Raw genomic sequence first — 20,714 nt, 5'->3', positions numbered from 1 at the left:
TTTTCATGCTGAAACAGGAAAGGGCTTTCCCAAACTGTTGCCACAAAGTTGGAAGCACAGAATCGTCTAGAATGTCATTGTATGCTGTAGCGTTAAGTTTTCTCTTCACTGGAACTAAGGGGCCTAGCCCGAACCATGAAAAACAGCCCCAGACCATTATTCCTCCTCCATCAAACTTTACAGTTGGCACTACACATTGTGGCAGGTAGCGTTCGGACTACCAGGTGGTGAAGTGTGATTCATCACTCCAGAGAACGCGTTTCAACTGCTCCAGAGTCCAATGGAGGCAGGCTTTACACCACTCCAGCCGATGCTTGGCATTGTGCATGGTGATCTTAGGCTTGTCTGCGGCTGATCGGCCATGGAAACCCATTTCATGAAGGTCCCGACGAACAGATCTTGTGCTGACATTGCTTCCAGAGGTAGTTTGGAACTCAGTAGTGAGTGTTGCTTGCTATGCTTCAGCACTCGGCAGTCCTGTTCTGTGAGCTTGTGTGGCCTACCACTTCGCAGCTGAGCCATTGTCGCTCCTAGACAATTCCACTTCTGTCACGCCCTGATCTGTTTCACGTGTCCTTGTGATTGTCTCCACCCCACTCCAGGTGTCGCTCATCTTCCCCATTATCCCCAGTGTATTTATGCCTGTGTTCTCTGTTTGTCTGTTGCCAGTTCATCTTGTTTGTCAAGTCAACCAGCGTTTTGTCTCAGCTCCTGCTTTTCCCCAGTCGCTCTTTTTCTCGCCCTCCTGGTTTTGACCCTTGCCTGTCCTGACTCTGTGCCCGTCTGCTAAGGAGGGATTTTGTTTTTCGTCATGACAATGTGTTAACTCTAAACTCCCTTAATAATACTATTACTACCCCTTTCGCTGTAGCCTGGCCCCAGATCTGTTTGTGCGGTCTTCCTATGGTATTGTTTGGCGTGACAATGACCATAGGAGATAGCAAAACAGTGCAAACAGATCTGGGATCAGGCTACCGTCCCTTACCTTTAGGTTGGTTCCGGGTGACCTGCACGGTGGTCCATGGTGTGGTAGGAGATCCTTCTGAGGGGCTGTCAAAGGCGGGTTGAGGAGTGTCGTAGATGTAGGAGCCTGCCCCTCCGATGTTCACACCTGGAGGAGAGGTTATTAGGCAGCCATAGTATTATGTGGTATTATGAGGCGCTAGAGTTTGAACTTAGCCAAAGTACCAGTGTCTTACAACTAGTGCCATGGAACCATTGGTTACTCTTCTGCTGTACCGAAATTTGGTTGTCAGTGTGTTATATTAAAAAAGGAAATGCTTTAAGCCCCAGTAGAGGTCCTACTGCATAACTCCCACGTTAGACGATAGGCAGAATTGCAGAGGAGGGAGAAGCCAAGGGGAAATGCCTGCTGTTTTTCAGTTGGGTTTGAGGTTCCTTTATCCAAACAACCAGAATCAAACCCCACCCACATCCTACCCAAACCACCAGAGACACACACATTCCAGACAAATTCCTTGTTTCTGTATGTATGTACTGGGTCAACTCATCTGAAATGCACATGATTAGAGGGTCATCTCATTCTTTATAGATAATCTATAAAGATAGTCAAAATAATTTTCATAGATATGAGCTGAAGTTTGTCAGATGTGTAACCGTCATTACTTTACGTTTAGCTTCCCCAGTCTAATGACCCTCACCTATGTATTGGCCCAAAACTGATAGAACCCAGGTGCCATCTAGGAAATTAGATGTTGCCGCCTATATTTCCCATCCATGTTTTGTGGCACCCCCACAACAATCATGTGATAAGCAGGCATAATAATATAAGGTGATAATTCTTGTCAGTTTTTCGAAAGTGACTTAGACCTTTGGTTTGAAACATTATGCTCAATAAACTGCGGGAACTTTCAACAGTTTGCAGATACAGTGCCTAGTGAAAGTCTACACACCCTTTGCACAGTCTATACATTTTACCGCCTTAAAAAAAAATTCTGAAAAGCGATTCAATTTGATATTTTTCCTATCGATTTACACAACCTACTCCCCATTATTAAAGTTTTATTTTTTTTAAACGCAGATGTGTTGATTACATATATCTTCACACCCCAGAGTAAATACTTGGTGGAAGCAGCTTTGGCAGCCATTACAGCTGTGAATAATTTAAAATAACTTTCTACCAAATTAGGTTAGGGCAACATACACTGTATATCTATTGTTTTTGTCAAAATTGCTCAAGCTCTGTACATTTGGTTGGGAATCATTGATGGACAGCAATATTCAAACACATTTAATTCAGGACTGAGACTGGACAACTCAGGAACACGCAACATCTCTTAAAAACCATTCTGGTGTGTCTTTGGCATTAACATTTGTGTAATTGTCCTTCTGGAAAGGGTTAGGGGTTAGGTTTTCAGAAGACTGAGGTGGGTTTTCCTCTAACTTTTTACCTGGGCTTTGCTTCTTTCATGTTTATTTTTATCTTGACAAACTCCCGAGTCCATACTGGTGACAAGCACACCCATAAAATGATCCTGCCATCACAATACTTGAAAATACAGTGTTGCTCCTGTGTTGTGTTGGATTTGATCCAAACTTGTAATTTTTTATTTAGGCCAAAAAGTGTATTTATTTGCTGTGTTGTCTTGCAGTATTACTTAACAGGCTTATTGCAAAAATAATTGATGATTTGCAGATACTTTTTTTAACACGGGCTTCCTTCTTTGAATATTGCTGTCCATTAATGAATGATTCCCAACAAATTGACTGAGCTCGAGCAATTTTGACAAAAACAATGAACATAAATTTCCCCTAGAATCTTATTTAAAAATATTCACAGCTCTAATTGCTGCCAAAGGTGCTTCCATTGAATACTAACTTGGGTGTGAAAGCATACCTAATGAAGACATGTTCATTTATTTTTATTAGGAAAATGTTCTAGAATTTTTCTTTCACTTTGACAATGTGAAGTAGGTTGTGTAGATTGGTAGGAACAAAATCAAATTAAATATTTTTTTCGATTTAATTTTAAGGCAGTAAAATGTGAAGACTGTGCAAAGGGTGTGTAGACTTTCACTAGCGACTACATCTATCTTTCCTCCAGTTATTAAATCTGTCCCTGGGTTCATACACTACTAAACCACCATTCCAGTCATCCTGAGAACGATTAAAGCATCACATTGGGTAATAATCCAATTAAAGTCTTAGTAGTGAAAGGACCCATAGGGCTTTGGGCAAAAGTTGTGCACTATATAAGGAATAGGGTGCCATTTGGGATACAGAGCATGTCATAATTACCCAGAATAATACCCAAATGTCTGAATGCACCCCCGCTTAGTCAGACAAAAATGTTATGATGAGTTTATAAAATCCCCTTTTTTTAGAATTGTTTTCACTTTTAAAAGGGAAGCACCTCAGATTATATCAGAGTTCATTCATGCACTCACAAACCCAAATGTGTATGTATTTCTTCCAGGTGAAACTAGTGAATACTCAAAATCCATAATTGCTAAGTGTGTAAGCCTATGTGACGTGAACACCAAAATTCTGAATCCAGTTTTTTAATGGCACACACAAATCATTGGATTTTGGTGTGCTTCGAAATGTTGTCACAGATTTAAGCAACTTTGAAACGAGGCCTACTTTTTATACAACTTTCAAACTTTTCAATTGAAGCAACTTTAAGAAATGAGGCCCCACTGGCCAGGCGGTATAACACCAGGGCAGGAGGTCATTATAGATATATTAATATCCATCTGGTCCCCACACAGCACACTGAGGACGTCTTGCACTTTGATTCATGGGAAAGGAAATGCCTTGTATGACCGTATAGCATCCGGTATAGTATAGGGGTGATGAAATGTTATAATGTTTTTAACATTGTTTTATTAATCAATCAAGTACTTTTATGGCTGTTTGTGTGAGTGAGGAAATTAGTACATTTGTGCTACTGAATGTGTTGTGTGTGTGTGTGTGTTTGTGTGCATGTGTGAGTGCTGAAATTTGAAAATAAAATAAACCTTAACCTGACACAACAAATAAGATTTTGGCAAAACAAACTAACAGTTAAAAATAAGTAAATAAATTAACATATATGGTAATGGCACAGTGATGTAGGATCAAAATTTGAACAAGTATGCTACAGCAGGATAATAATTCTGCAGCAACAGGAAATTTGAATTATATATTAGGTGGATTATAATTAATGCATTTTCGTATGGGTTGATACATTTTTCGTAAGTGAAAAAAAGCCAATTAAGTTTATCCTATCCTATTATTGGATAAATGCCTTACTGAATTCAAGCTATAGCCATTCTTCCACACACCTGCGATTATGCTTTTTTAACAGTAACCTCTTACCTTTGGGTCCGAACAGAGTTCCGTAGCACGGTTTGTGACAGTAGGGCAACCCATCATGCTGGAAGACAGACAATGTCTAATATTAACAAATAATCTATTATCATAATAAATAGCTGAATATTGGTAATTAAGAAAAACTAAAAACACAGGAAGTCCCCTCCAAACAATCTGCAGGTTTAGTGCAACTTCAGTTATAACTATTTACTGAAACAGTTCTACTTATTACTGAAATAAACTGTTTACTGAAACTGAAACTACTGAAACATTTCACAATTCACTGAAATGGAACATTACAGTCAGTCAGTGTCAGTATAAAGCATTAGGGTTTAAACCAATCAGACAGAGGTTATATTTCAGGAGTGTGACTGCTGACTGGTCACTGGCTTCATCACAAATGGCACCATACTCATTTTATAGTGCACTACTTTTGACCAGTGCCCATAGGGTCATTCTACAAAAGTGGTTTAACATAGTAACTAGACATACACTGAGTGTACAAAATATTAGGAACACCTTCCTAATATTGAGTTGCAACCCCTTTTGCCCTCAGAACAGACTCAATTCGTCAGGACATGGACTCTACAAGGTGTCGAAAGCGTTCCACAAAGATGCTGGCCTATGTTGACTTCAATGCTTCCCACAGTTGGCTGGATGTCCTTTGGGTGGTAGACCGTTCTTGATACACAAGGGAAACTTTTGAGCATGAAAAACCCAGCAGTGTTGCCGTTCTTGACAAAAAACGGTGCACCTGGCACCTACTGTACTACCATACCCCATTCAAAGGCACTTTGTCTTGCCCATTTACCCTCTAAATGGCACACATACACAATCCATGTCTCATGGATTAAAAATCATTATTTAACCCGTCTCCTCCCCTTCACCTACACTGATTGAAGTGGATGTAACAAGTGACATCAATAAGGGATCATAGCTTTCCCTGGATTCACCTGATCAGTCTACAGTGCATTCGGAAAGTATTCAGACCCCTTCCTTTTTCCACATTTTGTTACGTTACAGCTTTATTCTAAAACGAATGCAATTATTTTTCCGCATTTTCTGTATGTATAAATGCATAATGTATAAAAAAAATATATGTAAATAACTATTCAGACCTTTTACTATGAGGCTCAAAATTAAACCCAGGTGCATCCTGTTTCCATTGATCTTCCTTGAGATGTTTCTACAACTTGATTGGAGTCCACCTGTGGTACATTCAATTGATTGGACATGCTTTGTCCCACAGTTGACAGCGCATGTCAAAGCAAAAACCAAGCCATGATGTTGAAGGAATTGTCCGTAAAGCTCAGAGACAGGATTGTGTCGAGGCACATATCTGGGGAAGGGTAACAAAACATTTCTGCAGCATTGAAGTTCTCCAAGAACACAATGACCTCCATCATTCTTAAATGGAAGAAATTTGGAACCACCAACACTCTTCTTAGAGCTGGCTGCCCAGCCAAACTGAGCAATCGGGGGAGAAGGGCCTTGGTCAGGGAGGTGACCAAGAACCCAATGGTCACTCTGACAGAGCTCCAGAGTTTCTCTGTGGAGATGGGAGAACCATCCAGAAGGACAACCGTCTCTGAGGCACTCCACCAATCAGGCCTTTATGGTAGAGTGGCCAGACAGTTGTCACGGTTGTTGTCGGTGAATGAGGACCAAAACGCAGCAGGTACGTGAATGCTCATCTTGATTTTTAATTACTCTCAAAAATGAACATACCAAATAACGAAAAAACGAACACTCGACAAATAAACAGTCTGGTAAGGCACAAGGCTATACACAGAATAATCACCCACAAATCACACACACAAACACACCCTAATATATGGGACTCTCAATCAAAGGCAGATAGACAACACCTGCCTTCAACTGAGAGTCCCAACCCCAATTAACCAAACATAGACATACACTCACTAGACTCCACATAGAACTACCTAGACATAAACCAAAACCCGAAAATACTAAATCAAACACCCTTTACACAAACACACCACCCCGAACCACATAAAACAAATACCCCCTGCCACGCCCTGACCAAACTACAAAAACAATTAACCTTATATACTGGCCAGGACGTGACAGTACCCCCCCCCCCTTAAAGGTGCTACCCCAGAAGCACCTTAACAAAAAATAACCCCAAGCAACACCAACAAAAAGTCCCCTTTTCTAAAGGGAGGGAAGGGAGGGTGGCTGCCGTCAATGACGGCACTGTGCTACACCCCCCCTCCCCAACCCACCTATTTCTGGAGGTGGCTCTGGTTCCGGCCGTTCCAGGCTGTCGGGCCACTCTGGCATCGCCGAGGGGCAGTCGGGCCAGTCTGGCATCGCCGGGGGGCAGTCGGGGCAGTCTGGCAATTCGGGACAGTCTGGGCAGTCTGGCAATTCGGGACAGTCTGGCAGTCTGGCAATTCGGGACAGTCTGGGCAGTCTGGCAATTCGGGACAGTCTGGGCAGTCTGGCCACTCGGGCCACTCCGGCAGTTCAGGGCAGTCTGGCCACTCCGGCAGTTCAGGGCAGTCTGGCCACTCCGGCAGTTCAGGGCAGTCTGGCCACTCCGGCAGTTCAGGGCAGTCTGGCCACTCCGGCAGTTCAGGGCAGTCTGGCCACTCCGGCAGTTCAGCGCAGTCTGGCCACTCCGGCAGTTCAGCGCAGTCTGGCCACTCCGGCAGTTCAGCGCAGTCTGGCCACTCCGGCAGTTCAGCGCAGTCTGGCCACTCCGGCAGTTCAGCGCAGTCTGGCCACTCCGGCAGTTCAGCGCAGTCTGACCTCTCTGGCGACTGTTGACTGGCGGGCAGCTCTGACGACTGTTGACTGGCGGGCAGCTCTGATGACTGTTGACTGGCGGGCAGCTTGACGATGACTGTTGACTGGCGGGCAGCTCTGACGATGACTGTTGACTGGCGGGCAGCTCTGACGATGACTGTTGACTGGCGGGCAGCTCTGACGATGACTGTTGACTGGCGGGCAGCTCTGACGATGACTGTTGACTGGCGGGCAGCTCTGATGATGACTGTTGACTGGCGGGCAGCTCTGACGATGACTGTTGACTGGCGGGCAGCTCTGATGATGACTGTTGACTGGCGGGCAGCTCTGATGATGACTGTTGACTGGCGGGCAGCTCTGATGATGACTGTTGACTGGCGAGGCTGGGTTGACGCACTTGTAGCCTGGTGCGTGGTGCTGGTACTGGGCTTACCAGATTATGTACACGCACCTCCAGGCTAGTGCGGGGAGCGGGAACAGGACGAGTCGGACTGGGTTGACGCACTTCCGGGTCCGCACGAGAGACAGGAGCTGGAAACCCAGGGCTATGGAGGCGCACAGTCAGTCTCGATCTTACCTCCTGCACAACCCGTCTTGGCTGGGATGGAACTAGTAGCCCTGTACGAGCGGGGTGCCGGTACAGGGCAGACTGGGCTGTGCAGGGGCCTGATGGTAGCCGTGCGTAGAGCGGGAGTTGGGTAGCCTGGTCCTCGGAGGCGTACCGGCGACCAGATGCGCTGCGCAGGCATCCTCCTACCAGGCTGGATGCCCGCTCTAGCACGGCACCTGCGAGGGGCTGGAATAACGCGCACCGGACTGTGCGTGCGTATGGGTGAGATAGTGCGCTCCTCAGCGAAACATAGCGCTCTCCACCCCATACGCTCCTCCATATAACCACGGGTAGCTGGCTTCCGGCTCTTCTTACGCCTAGCCAAACTACCCGTGTGCCCCCCCCAAAAAAATTCTTGGGGGTGCCTCTCGTGCTTCTCCTTCAGCGCGTACTTGGCCTCGTACCACCGCCTCTCTGCCTTGGCTGCCTCAATTTCCCACTGCGGGCGTCGATAATCCCCAGCCTGGTGCCAAGGTCCGGCCCCGTCCAGAACTTCCTCCCAGGTCCATTTCTCCCGCCAGTCCAACTCGAATTCCCTCTGCTCCTTCTTCTGCTGCTTGGTCCTTGAGTGGTGGGTGATTCTGTCACGGTTGTCGTCGGTGAATGAGGACCAAAACGCAGCAGGTACGTGAATGCTCATCTTGATTTTTAATTATCTTCAAAATGAACGTACAAAATAACAAAACACGAACGATCAACAAAAACAGTCTGGTAAGGCACAAGGCGAAACACAGAACAATCACCCAAAAATCACACACACAAACACACCCTAATATATGGGACTCTCAATCAAAGGCAGATAGACAACACCTGCCTTCAACTGAGAGTCCCAACCCCAATTAACCAAACATAGACATACACTCACTAGACTCCACATAGAACTACCTAGACATAAACCAAAACCCGAAAATACTAAATCAAACACCCTTTACACAAACACACCACCCCGAACCACATAAAACAAATACCCCCTGCCACGTCCTGACCAAACTACAAAAACAATTAACCTTATATACTGGCCAGGACGTGACAACAGTAGCCTCTCCTCAGTAAAAGGCACATGACAGCCTGCTTGGAGTTTGCCAAAAGGCACCTAAAGGACTCTCAGACCGTGAAAAACAAGATTCTCTGGTCTGATGAAATCAAAATCGAACTCTTTGGCCTGAATGGCAAGCGTGACTTCTGGAGGAAACTTGGCACCATCCCTACGGTGAAACATGGTGGAGGCAGCATCATGCTGTAGTGATAGTTTTCAGCTGCATGGACTGGGAGACTAGTCAGGATCGAGGGAAAGATGAACGGAGCAAAGTACAGAGAGATCCTTGATGAAAACCTGCTCCAGAGGGCTCAGGACCTCAGACTGTGTAAATGTCATATTTCAGATTTGTATTTTTAATACATTTACAAACATTTAAAAAAATCAGTTTTACCTTTGTCATTATGGGTTATTCTGTGTAGATTGATGAGGAAAATAAACAATTTAATCAATATTAGAATATGGCTGTAAATTAACAAAATGTGGACAAAGTCAAAGGGTCTGAATTCACTGTATGTCATGGAAAGAGTTCTTAATATTTTGTATTCTCAGTGTGTGTGTTTGTGTGTGTGTGCGTCTGTGTGTTCACGTCTGTGTGTGTGAGTGTGCGCGTGCACGTTTGCGAGAGCCAAGGATGGTATTTGTTTTTTAATCAGGATAATATGCTATCTTAAGCTCCCTTAATAATAATCCTGTTACTACCCTTCCGTTGCTTAAGGCTTATGTAAAAACTTTATAATTGTTTTTTTGGGACTGCAATTTGCACCACTTCTGTAGAATCACCCATATAGGAAACAGGGTGCCATTTGGGAAGCAGCCATTATCTTTCAAATTTAAATGAATGCCTTCTCCTCCTGACCGCTTCAAGTTAATTATGGAGGAGCTGTATCTGTCAGTCTTAAAATGGACTGAGCAGAACAGACAGAGAGAGCAGAGAGATCCTTTCGACCCAAATTCCTGTCAAACATCTCCCCAATTCAGACTTTATTTTTAGCAAACTGCTTCCATATGCTCTAGCTAGCTCCTTCACATTCCAGTGCATGAACTGGGAATAAAACAATATTTAGAAAACGAACACCCGTCTGAGAGGAGGATAGAAGAGATTTAGGATGCTGTGACCTCAGCAGGCTCTTAAAGCTCTTCATTCTAAATGGCTGCATTTGTAACCAACCTTAGAGAGTTGGGCTGCATCCCAAGGGCCAGGCCCATAGGGCTCTGGTCAAAAGTAGTGCACTATGTAGTGAATAGGGTGCCTTTTAGGACTCATCTTTAGAGACATGCAACATATGTGTGACACACCTCTTTTCGGACCAACACTGGGTTATTGTGTGTGGGACACAGCTCAACCGGTTCCTAAATTAATGAATGCACACACGCACACTCTGTTGCACAAAGCTCACTCTGACCACACAGGAATGTTCTGTGTTTCCTCAAATACAAGAGTATTTTATACCTCTACAAACTGCCCTCCTCATTCACACTACAAGAACAACAATGTAGGACAAACCTAAGCTCCGAAGAAGATTCTCCAAAAACACTTAAGTCACTCTTATAAAATACTACTTGGGACCAAAGTTCTTCACAGCAAAAAAAAAAGTACAACTTTTGATCAGAAACAGTGCTATTACAGTATAGACACATACTTGGCATTTACAGTGCAACTGTTTGCGGGTCAATTGCATTGAAATGAACAAGACATGCGGCAGAACTATTTGAGTGACTTGTGAAAGTTTTGAACCTCACATTTTACCCTATCATCCTCACATCTGTAGGGTGGCATTTAGAAAGCCAAAAAATATATATATTTTGCCAAAACAGCGTAATTCCAAAATACACACTTTCAGGATTTTGATGGTGACTCACTGCATGCATCGCATTTACACACTGTTAACTTTAAAGTTCAATCATCACTGCCTTCATACCTATTTCAGACCTTTGAGCCTATATATGGACACTGAGGTCAGGGACATAATCTCTACGACAGCCTGTGACTCAGCTAGTCCAGCAAATCTGAGCTCATGTTTTTTCTGGACAGTAAAGTCTGTCCCAAATGGCACCCTACTACCTATGTAGTGCACTTCTTAAGTAGTGCACTGTGTTGGGAATCAGGGGCTATTTGGGACGCAGCCCCTATCACAAGCATCCGTTACAGACCTGACAATCTGGTGTAGTGTCAAACTTTGCCTGTTCATTGTCACGTTGTCACTGAGGGTGTGGGCGTGATGTCATGAAATCATGGAGCAGCCGTTAATCAGTGTGATGAATGAGTTGGCGTTAAATGCAAAGGAAACATTGCATCAGCTATGGGCTGGCATTCTAGGCTACAATCCAGGAACTAAGGACATGCCTTTCTGACAAGGTCATTATAAATCTTGTCATTTAACCACAGGAGGCTGGTGAGGGGAGGATGGCTCATAATAATGGCTGGAATCGAGTGAAAGAAATAGTATCAAGCACTTGGAAACTGTGTTTGATACCATTCCATTAACACCGTTTCAGCCATTACTATGAGCCGTTCTTCCCAGTTAAGGATGCCACCAGCCGCGTATGCATTTATTGTCTACTTAACCTCATGTAAATGTAATTTAACCTGATACTGCAGTGGGCTAAATCAGGGTCACGCAGAGTGTTTCTTGGTAGTTTAAAAAAAATCTACTTTGAAACAAAAGTATACACCTCACACACGTTATGGGCTTAAAAAACAAGACACCTGTACCATGTCAGATATAGAGTTCACATGTATTCTATTTTGAGTTTGCATCCCAATATTACATCACAGAAGACTGAAATAACTAAATTGTTTGACATAGAAACACCAGATTTTCGGCAGCTTTTAAAAAATAATTTGTATTAATTTATGTTTTAACATTCCACCCATGAGGCCACTTGGTCATTTTACTGCAGGAAAGGGCTACTGTCTTTTGTGGAAGATGCCTAGATCAGGTACCCATGTCTTTTGGCATGTCTGTAATTTCAATGATCCCAACAGACAGAATTATTGAGAGTTCCCTGAGGTGTGATACCCTTTCAGGAATGCAGATGCCATTCTCCCCCCTCTGTCCCTCCCTGATGAAAAAGTATTGAGAGAGAGAGACTTCACCATTAAAAGGTTTTAGAAAATGTTCTGAACAATGAAGATAAGTCACTGCCGTGTATAAGGCCACACACACACAGAGAGAGAGAGAAAGGGAGGTCAGTCCTTCACCTGACAGCCTGTCAAAAACACTCCTGTCCAGAAATAACAGAAGCCTATTCGTTCTCTCATGCCACAGCATTTCAAAGATAAAGAAGTGGATGGACTGTATATGGGCTTGTGAAAGTGAACTAGCAATGTTTGTCCATTAGTCCATGTATACTGTTGGATTGTGTATTTCATAAAGAAGGATAAGTCCTCTGTGTCTCCATTCAAACCTGTGTAAGAACAACTACCTCTCAAAAGTCAAGCATGTAAACCCTTCCATACACAAGTAAACCATAAAATCAACTAGTCATCTTTATCTTCAGATGAAAAGTTAAAGACAGCACGGAGGGTTAGACTACTAGACTCTAGAGAATACAGCCATGGCTTGTGAACCCATCTTTTTTAGATGAAAAAACAGGACAATGTTTCAAACAACGGCCTGTTTCTGAGAAAGACAGACTGTGTTTGTTCCCTAGCCCACTGAATCAACTGAATCAACTCCAAACTAACAACACTGAAACAACGCTGGACTTTGTCTCCTACTGGTCTGAGATGACCTGAATAATTAGCCTCAGTAGCCCTAGTATCACTCAACTCAAAGACTCCAGTGTTTGGGCCAGGACAATGACTTACCCCCAGGTTAGGTTATCAAACAGGCATCCAAAACAATGATAGCCCTTTGACATTTATCTACCCTGTGAGATTTGTAAAGACTAGTCATGTGACCAACCATACCTGGCCTGACTATGGGGCCTATAACTATAATTCTATCAAACTAAGTTATCAGGAGTCTGTGATAAGTGAAAAATATAATTTAGACCTCACGTTTGGATTGTGTTATAAAGTATTTCCAGACACTGGCTAGAATAGCGCCGATCCCCTTCTGTATTTCTTACAGATTTTTTGACAGCCACAGACAGTGGCCGAGTCGGGACTTAAACCCCTTTGCCAGTGGGTATTTGTGGTCCCCCATTGGCTCGACACTGCCTAGTTTACATCCATTGTTGATTGATTGTTTTATATAATGTATTTTACTAGTTTTAGTACAACAAACCCTCACTGGAGGATCCATGCAACAAGTTGAGTCTTCATTGTCCAGGCCAACCTGTGCTACCTTAATTTTTAGCTTCTTTTCCAACTCTAATATCCGCCATTGTTGCTCCTAGACAATTCTACTTCTGTCACACCCTGATCTGTTTCACCTGACTTTGTGATTGTCTCCACCCCCCACAGGTGTTGCCCATCTTCCCCATTATCCCCTGTGTATTTATACCTGTGTTCTTTGTTTGTTTGTTCCCAGTTCGTTTTGTTTCGTCAAGCCTACCAGCGTTTTCCCCTCTGCTCCTGTCTCTCGATTGTTCCTGTTTCCTAGTTTCCCCGGTGTTGACCATTCTGCCTGCCCTGACCCTGAGCCTGCCTGCCGTCCTGTACCTTTGCCCCACCTTTCTGGATTACTGACCTCTGCATGACATGACCCTTAGCCTGCCTGCCGTCCTGTACCTTAGCCCCATGTATCTGGATTACTGCCCCCTGCCTGCCCTTGATCCGTCTTTTGCCTGCCCCTGTGCGATTAATAAACTGTTGTTACTTCGATGTTGTCTGCATCTGGGTCTTACCTGAAACAAGATAGTACGAACTGGCCATGACTGACCCAGCAGACTCAGACCAGCTGCGCAACGCCCTCTCCTCCCAAAGAGCCACCATTGGTAGGCACGAGGAATTGCTTCGTGGCCTTATGGAGGGGGTTCACACCTTGGCCTAACTCCATGACCAGGTGTTGGACATCTTGCTGGAGCAATTCCATGGGTTGGCTGAGAGGCAGCCTACCACGATGGTAACCTCACAGCACCTCAGTAACTCAGCTGTTAGCAGCGCCGCCTCACCGGTCACTCCGCCTTCGCGTGAGCCTCCCCCGAAACACATTAATGGAGAGCCGGGCACCTCTCGGACGTTTCTAGCTCAGTGTGCCCTCATCTTCGAGCTTCAGCCCTCCTCCTTCCCCTCGGACTGCTCTACAATAGGGTACCTAATCACGCTGATGTCCGGGAGAGAGATCGCCTGGGGTACAGCTGTATGGGAGCAATAGCCGGCCATATGCGTCAGTCTGGGTGAGTTCGTGGGAGAAGTAAAGACGATGTTTGACGCCCCATTCTCCGGGAGAGAGGCTGCCTGGAAGCTACTCCAGCTTCGGCAGGACTTCCGCAGTGTGGCAGACTATGCGGTGGATTTCCGCACGTTGGCAGCTGAGTGCCTGGAACCAGGAAGCGCTGTTTGACATGTGCCTACACGGAGTCTCGGAGGAGGTCAAGGATGAGCTTGCAGCCTGGGAATTACAGATAGATCTCGATTCTCTCATCGCCTTGACCATCAGGATCGATGGGCGACTACGGGAACGACGGAGGGAGAGGAGATTCGATTTTGTTCGCCCTTCCCAAGGATTCCACCTCGCCTCTGAGGCATCCCGGAAGTCCCCGACGGCACCGTTGCCGAGAGAACCCGAGGCTCCCCGATGTTCCCCGAGAGTCACCGAAGATGGCGGAGTTATCGTTTCCCGAGCCTATGCAAATAGGCAGAGCTGGGTTGTCTCCAGCGGAATGGCTATACAGGCTCAACACAAAGAGTTGCCCGTATTGCGGGACTCGTGGTCATTTTGTGTCCTCTTGTCCGCTAAAAGACCAGGCTCACCGGTAGGAGCGAGTACGCTGGTGGGCTTTTCTGCTTCCCTTACTTGCACTCCATTTCATGCCATTCTGCTGTGGGGAAACAAGTCGAAATCTCTCCGGGTCCTCATTGACTCTGGGGCCGATGAGAGTTTTTTTGGACGCTACCCTGGCTTCCGAGCTGGATATCCTCACTCAGCCCCTCTCCATTCCCATTGACGTTAGAGCGCTGGACGGGCACTCTATAGGCCGGGTCACACACAATACCACTCCCATCAACGTACAGGTGTCAGGGAACCACAGCGAGACTATTCAATTTCTGCTCATTAAGTCTCCTCAGATTCCCGTGGTATTGGGATTCTCCTGGCTCCAGCGTCATAATCCTCTCATTAACTGGTCTACTGGTGCCATCATGGGCTGGAGCCCGTTCTGCCACGCCCATTGCCTGAAGTCAGCGCAACCTGCCCCGGGACGTCTTCCTGGGGGATCGGAAGTTACCCCGGACCTCTCCGCCATTCCTGCGGAGTACCAGGACCTTTGGGAGGTGTTCAACAAGGCCCGGGCCACTTCACTTCCGCCGCACCGACCATATGACTGTGGGATTGACCTTCTCCCTAGCACCACTCTGCCCCGGGGATGACTGCACTCGCTGTTGGGACCGGAGACCAAGGCTATGGAGACCTACATTGGGGACTCCCTAGCTGCTGGATTTATCCGTCCTTCTTCCTTTCCAGCTGGCGCAGGGTTCGACTTTGTGGAGAAGAAGGACAAGACCCTGCGCCCGTGCATCGACTACCAGGGACTCAATGACATAAGGGTGAAGACCCGCTACCCGCTACCACTCATCATCTCTGTCTTAGAGCCTTCAGGGGGCCACCGTGTTTTCCAAGCTGGACCTACGGAACGCCTACCACCTGGTGCGGATACGGGAGGGGGGATGAGTGGAAGATCGCCTTCAACACATCCAGCGGCCACTACGAGTATTTGGTCATGCCATTTGGCCTTACCAACGCCCCTGCTGTGTTCCATACTCTGGTAAATTATGTGCTTCTCTACATGTTGAACCGGCTCATCTTTGTCTATATTGATGACATCCTCGTCTTCTCCCGCTCTCCCCAAGAGCATGTACTCCACATCCGACAGGTTCTTCAATGCCTCCTGGAGAATCAGCTGTTTGTAAAGGCAGAGAAGTGCGAGTTCCATCGCTCCACCATCCCCTTTCTGGGGTACATCATCTCTGCTGGGAGTGTCCGGATGGATCCCGGGAAGGTGAGAGCGGTGGTGGATTGGCCCCAGCCTACGTCCAGGGTGCAGCTGCAACATTTCCTGGGGTTCTCCAACTTTTATCACCGCTTTATCCGGGGTAACAGCACCCTAGCTTCCCCACTGTCAGTACTCACCTCTCCCAAGGTTCCATTCATGTGGTCCCCTGCTGCTGACCAGGCGTTCTGGGACCTCAAACACCGCTTCCCCACTGCTCCCATCTTGGTTCATCCTGACTCTTCCCGTCAGTTTGTGGTGGAGGCCGATGTTTCTGATGTAGGAGTGGGGGTGGTTCTGTTCCAGTGTTCTGACCTGGATCTAAAGCTACATCCCTGTGCCTTCTTCTCCCACCGCCTCAATGCCATGGAGAAAAACTATGATGTGGGGAATTGGGAGCTTCTCGCGGTGAAGATGGCGTTGGAGGAATGGAGTCACTGGCTAGAGGGGGCGGAACATCCGCTCATTGTATAGACCAACCACAAAAACCTGGAGTATCACCACACCGCCAAGCGCCTCAACTCCAGGCGAGCTAGATGGACCCTGCTGTTCACACTGTTCAACTTCTCCCTCTCATACCGGCCGGGATCCAAGAATGTCAAGCCAGATGCACTGTCTTGCCGCTATAGCCCCACGGCTATTACCCTGGAGCCCGAGACCATCCGTCCCACCTCGTGCCTGGCGATGGCACTCAGCTGGGGTATAGGGAAGCAGGTCCGGGAGGCTCAGCATTCCCAGCCGAACCCTGGGGGGTGGGGGGTCCAGATAACCGGATGTTTGTGCCTGATGCGGTCCGCTCCGCGGTCCTGGAGTGGGCCCACTCCTCCAGACTTGCCTGCCACCGGGGCCCCCATCGGACCCTGGGTTTTGTGCGACAACGTGTTTGGTGGCCTACCATGGTCCCTGACGTCTCCGCATTTGTTGCTGCTTGCACGGTTTGTGCACAAAACAAGACTCCTCGACAAGCTCTGACTGGTCTCCAACCTCTGCCTGTCCCTCACCCTCCCTTGTCTCACATCTCCCTGGACTTTGTCACGGGTCTTCCCCCATCTGATGGCAACACCGCCATCCTGACTGTGGTGGATTGGTTTTCCAAAGCCGCCCACTTCATTCCTCTCCACAAATAACCCTCTGCCAAATAGACGGCCCCTCTCATGGAGCAGCACGCCAACCCCACCACCTGGAACCAGCAGATTGTGTGGGTCAAATACACCCGCAACACCCTTCCCTGCTCTGCCACGGGCCTATCACCTTTTGAGTGTTCCCTGGGGTATCAGCCCCCGCTCTTCCTTGAGCAGGAAGAAGAGGTCGGCATACCTTCTGCCCAGATGTTTGTTTGCCGCTGTCGTCGTACCTGGAGGAGAGCCCAGTCGGCCCTCAAGACCATCTCCAGGTATCAACGACAAGCGGATCGCCACCGGACCCCGGCTCCCCGGTATCATCTCGGGCAGAAGGTATGGCTGTCCACCCGGGATCTGTCCCTCCGGGTGGAATCCCGCAAACTTTCCCCCCGGTTTATCGGCCCGTTTCCCCATCTCCAAAATCATTAGCCCCTCTGCTGTTCGTCTTCTGTTGCCCCGTACCCTTCGTATATATCCTACCTTTCATGTGTCCAGAGTTAAACCCATGTCTCACAGCCCTTTGTCTCCTGTTTCCAGTGCTGGGTCCCTGCCAGGGACATCCTGGACCCATGCCTCATCGTGGATTTCCAACGCCGACACCCCGGTTAACCAGGTATGCACCCAGGTAGGTCTGCTCCTGACTCTCGATTGTTCCGGTTTCCTAGTTTCCCTGGTGTTGACCATTCTGCCTGCCCTGACCCTGACCCTGAGTCTGCCTGCCATCCTGTACCTTTGCCCCACCTATCTGGATTACTGACCTCTGCGTGCCCTTGACCCATCTTTTGCCTGCCCCTGTTCGATTAATAAACTGTTGTTACTTCGACATTGTCTGCATCTGGCTCTTACCTGAAACGTGATAATTTCTGGGATTTGCTTTTTATTATTTTGACTGTGTGGATGAGACATCCTTTAACAAGTGCTGTTAGTATGACTGTATGCCTGCTTTCTTTGATTTACAGGATATACTGTGCATGACTAGGCAGAAATGTGGGGTCCTGGGGATCATACAAGAGGATTATGCTGATAATACTATAATAGCAAGAACATAACCCTACACTTTCTATGTACCGATGGAATTCCTTTACGTTTCGAACATCTGGGCCCATATTCACAAAGAGTCTCATATTAGGAGTGCTGATGTAGGATCAGTTTAGCCTTTTAGATCATAATGAATAAAGATTACATGGACAGGGGGAACCTGATCCTAGATCAGCATTGCTTAGACGCTTTATGAACGCTGGCCCTGACCCTTAGTGACGTCTTAATACTTGCATTCCCCAACCCTTTGTTATTTCCATCCATCATCATCAGTGTCATCTTTGCCTTGAGGAAGAAACACCCTTGTGAAACGAGACCCAAATCCTCCTGACCGAGTTTCATTAAACATTCACTTGAATTTGTGATGTCCCCTGAGCTAACATTCCATTCCATTGCTTGGCTGGCTAGACTCCCCTGGGTTAGACTGACATACCCAGTACTATTTAATGAAGTTGCTCAGTTGTGCACCGGGGCCTCCCACTCCTCCTTCTATTCTGGTTAGGGACAGTTTGCGCTGTTCTGTGAAGGGAGTAGTACACAGCGTTGCACGAGATCTTCAGTTTCTTGGCAATTTCTTGCATGGAATAGCCTTCATTTCTCAGAACAACAATAGACTGACGAGTTTCAGAAGAAAGTGCTTTGTTTCTAGGCCATTTTGAGCCTGTAATTGAACCCACAAATGTTGATGCTCCAGATACTCAACTAGTCTAAATAAGGCCAGTTTTATTGCTTCTTCAATTAGAACAACAGTTTTCAGCTGTGCTAACATAATTGAAAAAGGGTTTTCTAATGATCAATCAGCCTTTTAAAATGATAAACTTGGATTAGCTAACACAACGTGCCATTGGAACACAGGAGTGATGGTTGCTGATAATGGGAATCTGCACACCTATGTAGATATTCCATTAAAAATCAGCCGTTTCCAGCTACAATAGTCATTTACAACATTAACAATGTCTACACTGTATTTCTGATCATTTTGATATTATTTTAATGGACAGAAAATTGGCTTTTTTTTTCAAAAACAAGGACATTTCTAAGTGACCCCAAACTTTTGAACAGTACTGTATATTTTTTCAATTTATAAGGGGGCGCTGCAGCACCCTTAGCATCCCTTCTCCCACGGCAATGTCTGCGAGATGAGTGTGCAGTCAGATATACAAGCCCTAGATTCTGAACTTGAACGATTCAGCTCAGGGAGCTTGAAAACTCCCTAAGTCTTCTGAGCAGGACAATGAAAGGTGAAATGACATTGACATTGCGTTCCAAATGTCACCCTATTCCCTATATAGTGCACTTATTTTTTTGTAGTGCCCTATATAGTGAATAGTGTGCCATTCGGGACATAGCCACAGTGGAAGGATAAGGGTCACGATGCCTGGTGAGGGGTTGGAGTGAACAAAGGATGAGTGTCAGGTTATTGTAAAGCCACGATTTGGTTCACGGACCAGCTATAATCAAAGGGACCCACAAAGACATAGCTGCTCAACAGTTTCATTCTTGAGATGATTGGAATTTCTGGGCCACTGAATTTCACAGCCACTGCTATAGCACTAGTGATCTGGCTTCTAGTGCAGTAGCACTACAGCAATTTCATTTTGAGTTGATACAGTACATGGGTCTATAAACAATGACCCAGTAGTGCAACTCACTTAACTTACAACACCCCTTATGTAGGATCTTAATTTGAGCCATTTTGACTACAGCAGGAAAAGAATCTTGCAGCAACAGGAAATGTGAATTATTATGTGGATTATAATTCATGAACATTTTTGTAGGGGTTGATACATTTTTCATAAGGTAAAATCATGTCTGAAATTTCTAAGGGGAAATTACACACCCCAGAAGCCTGTTAAAACCTCAAACACACTACAAGTTTTACATTTTCTGCATTGCACGAAAGTTCTCCTGCAACAGGGTGATCAAATTAAGATCCTACATCTGTAGTTGTGATACAGTTTATGCTCAAATAGCTCGGAAGATTTAGGGAATTTTCTAGCTCTATGAGCTGAATCGTTCAAGTTCAGAATCTTGGGCTTGTATATATGACTGCACCCCCATCTTGCAGACATAGCCACAGGAAGTAGGGGTGCTGAGGGTGCTGCAGCAGCCCCTGATAAATAAAATAAAAAAATAGAGTACCATTCAGAAGTTTGTGCACAAAATGACCAATTCAAAAGTTGTGCAAAAATTTGAGATAAATAATTTTTTGTGCATATGGAAAATTTCTGGGGACTTTGATTTCAGGTCATGAAATATGGGACCAACATTTTACATGTTGTGTTTATATTTTTATTGGGTGTATATATTACTTTATACAGTATATATATATTTGTTTTCTCTTTACAAAATTATATTACTCCTTATGGGGGTCAGTGGCCTGCCATACTCCCTCTGTCCCCATGCAACCCCTTCCCTTTCACTCCCATCCTCTTGGGTAGTATAGCACAACCCTTCGATGTCTCTCTCCCTCCCTTTGTTCTGGGGTAAGATAGCACACTCCTTCCCTCACTCTTTCTCTTTTTCATTATCTTTCTCTCCCTCCTTCTTTCTCTCTCTGTAGACAGGATATTACGGCCACAGGGCCTCCCTTTACCTCAGCATGGTTGCCAGCCGACAGGGTCTTGTTACAGCGTTCGCATTTCAGGCAGAACCGGTGCCAGTTTTTCCCCAGCGAGCTCACCTTCTCAGCTGCAGGACAGAGAGAGAGAGTTTGTTTACA

At 46.1% G+C, this 20,714-nt stretch overlaps 1 protein-coding gene across 1 annotated transcript in view; it reads right to left on the bottom strand.

Annotated features, from left to right (window-relative positions):
* LOC106608565 (cysteine-rich protein 3) overlaps positions 1-20,714 on the bottom strand; it is a 29,008-nt gene that overhangs the window by 6,739 nt on the left and 1,555 nt on the right. Inside the window, exons 2-4 of the mRNA XM_014206549.3 lie at positions 20,589-20,683; positions 4,321-4,378; positions 986-1,111 (exon numbers count right to left, since the gene is read on the bottom strand). Coding sequence (XP_014062024.2) covers positions 986-1,111; positions 4,321-4,378; positions 20,589-20,683 — 279 coding nt within the window. The remainder of the gene's footprint in view (positions 1-985; positions 1,112-4,320; positions 4,379-20,588; positions 20,684-20,714) is intronic.

Source organism: Salmo salar, chromosome 01 (genome assembly GCF_965601325.2).
Source record: "Salmo salar chromosome 01, fSalSal1, whole genome shotgun sequence".
Taxonomy (NCBI): Eukaryota; Metazoa; Chordata; class Actinopteri; order Salmoniformes; family Salmonidae; genus Salmo; species Salmo salar.
This window is presented reverse-complemented; position numbering and strand designations above follow the sequence as displayed.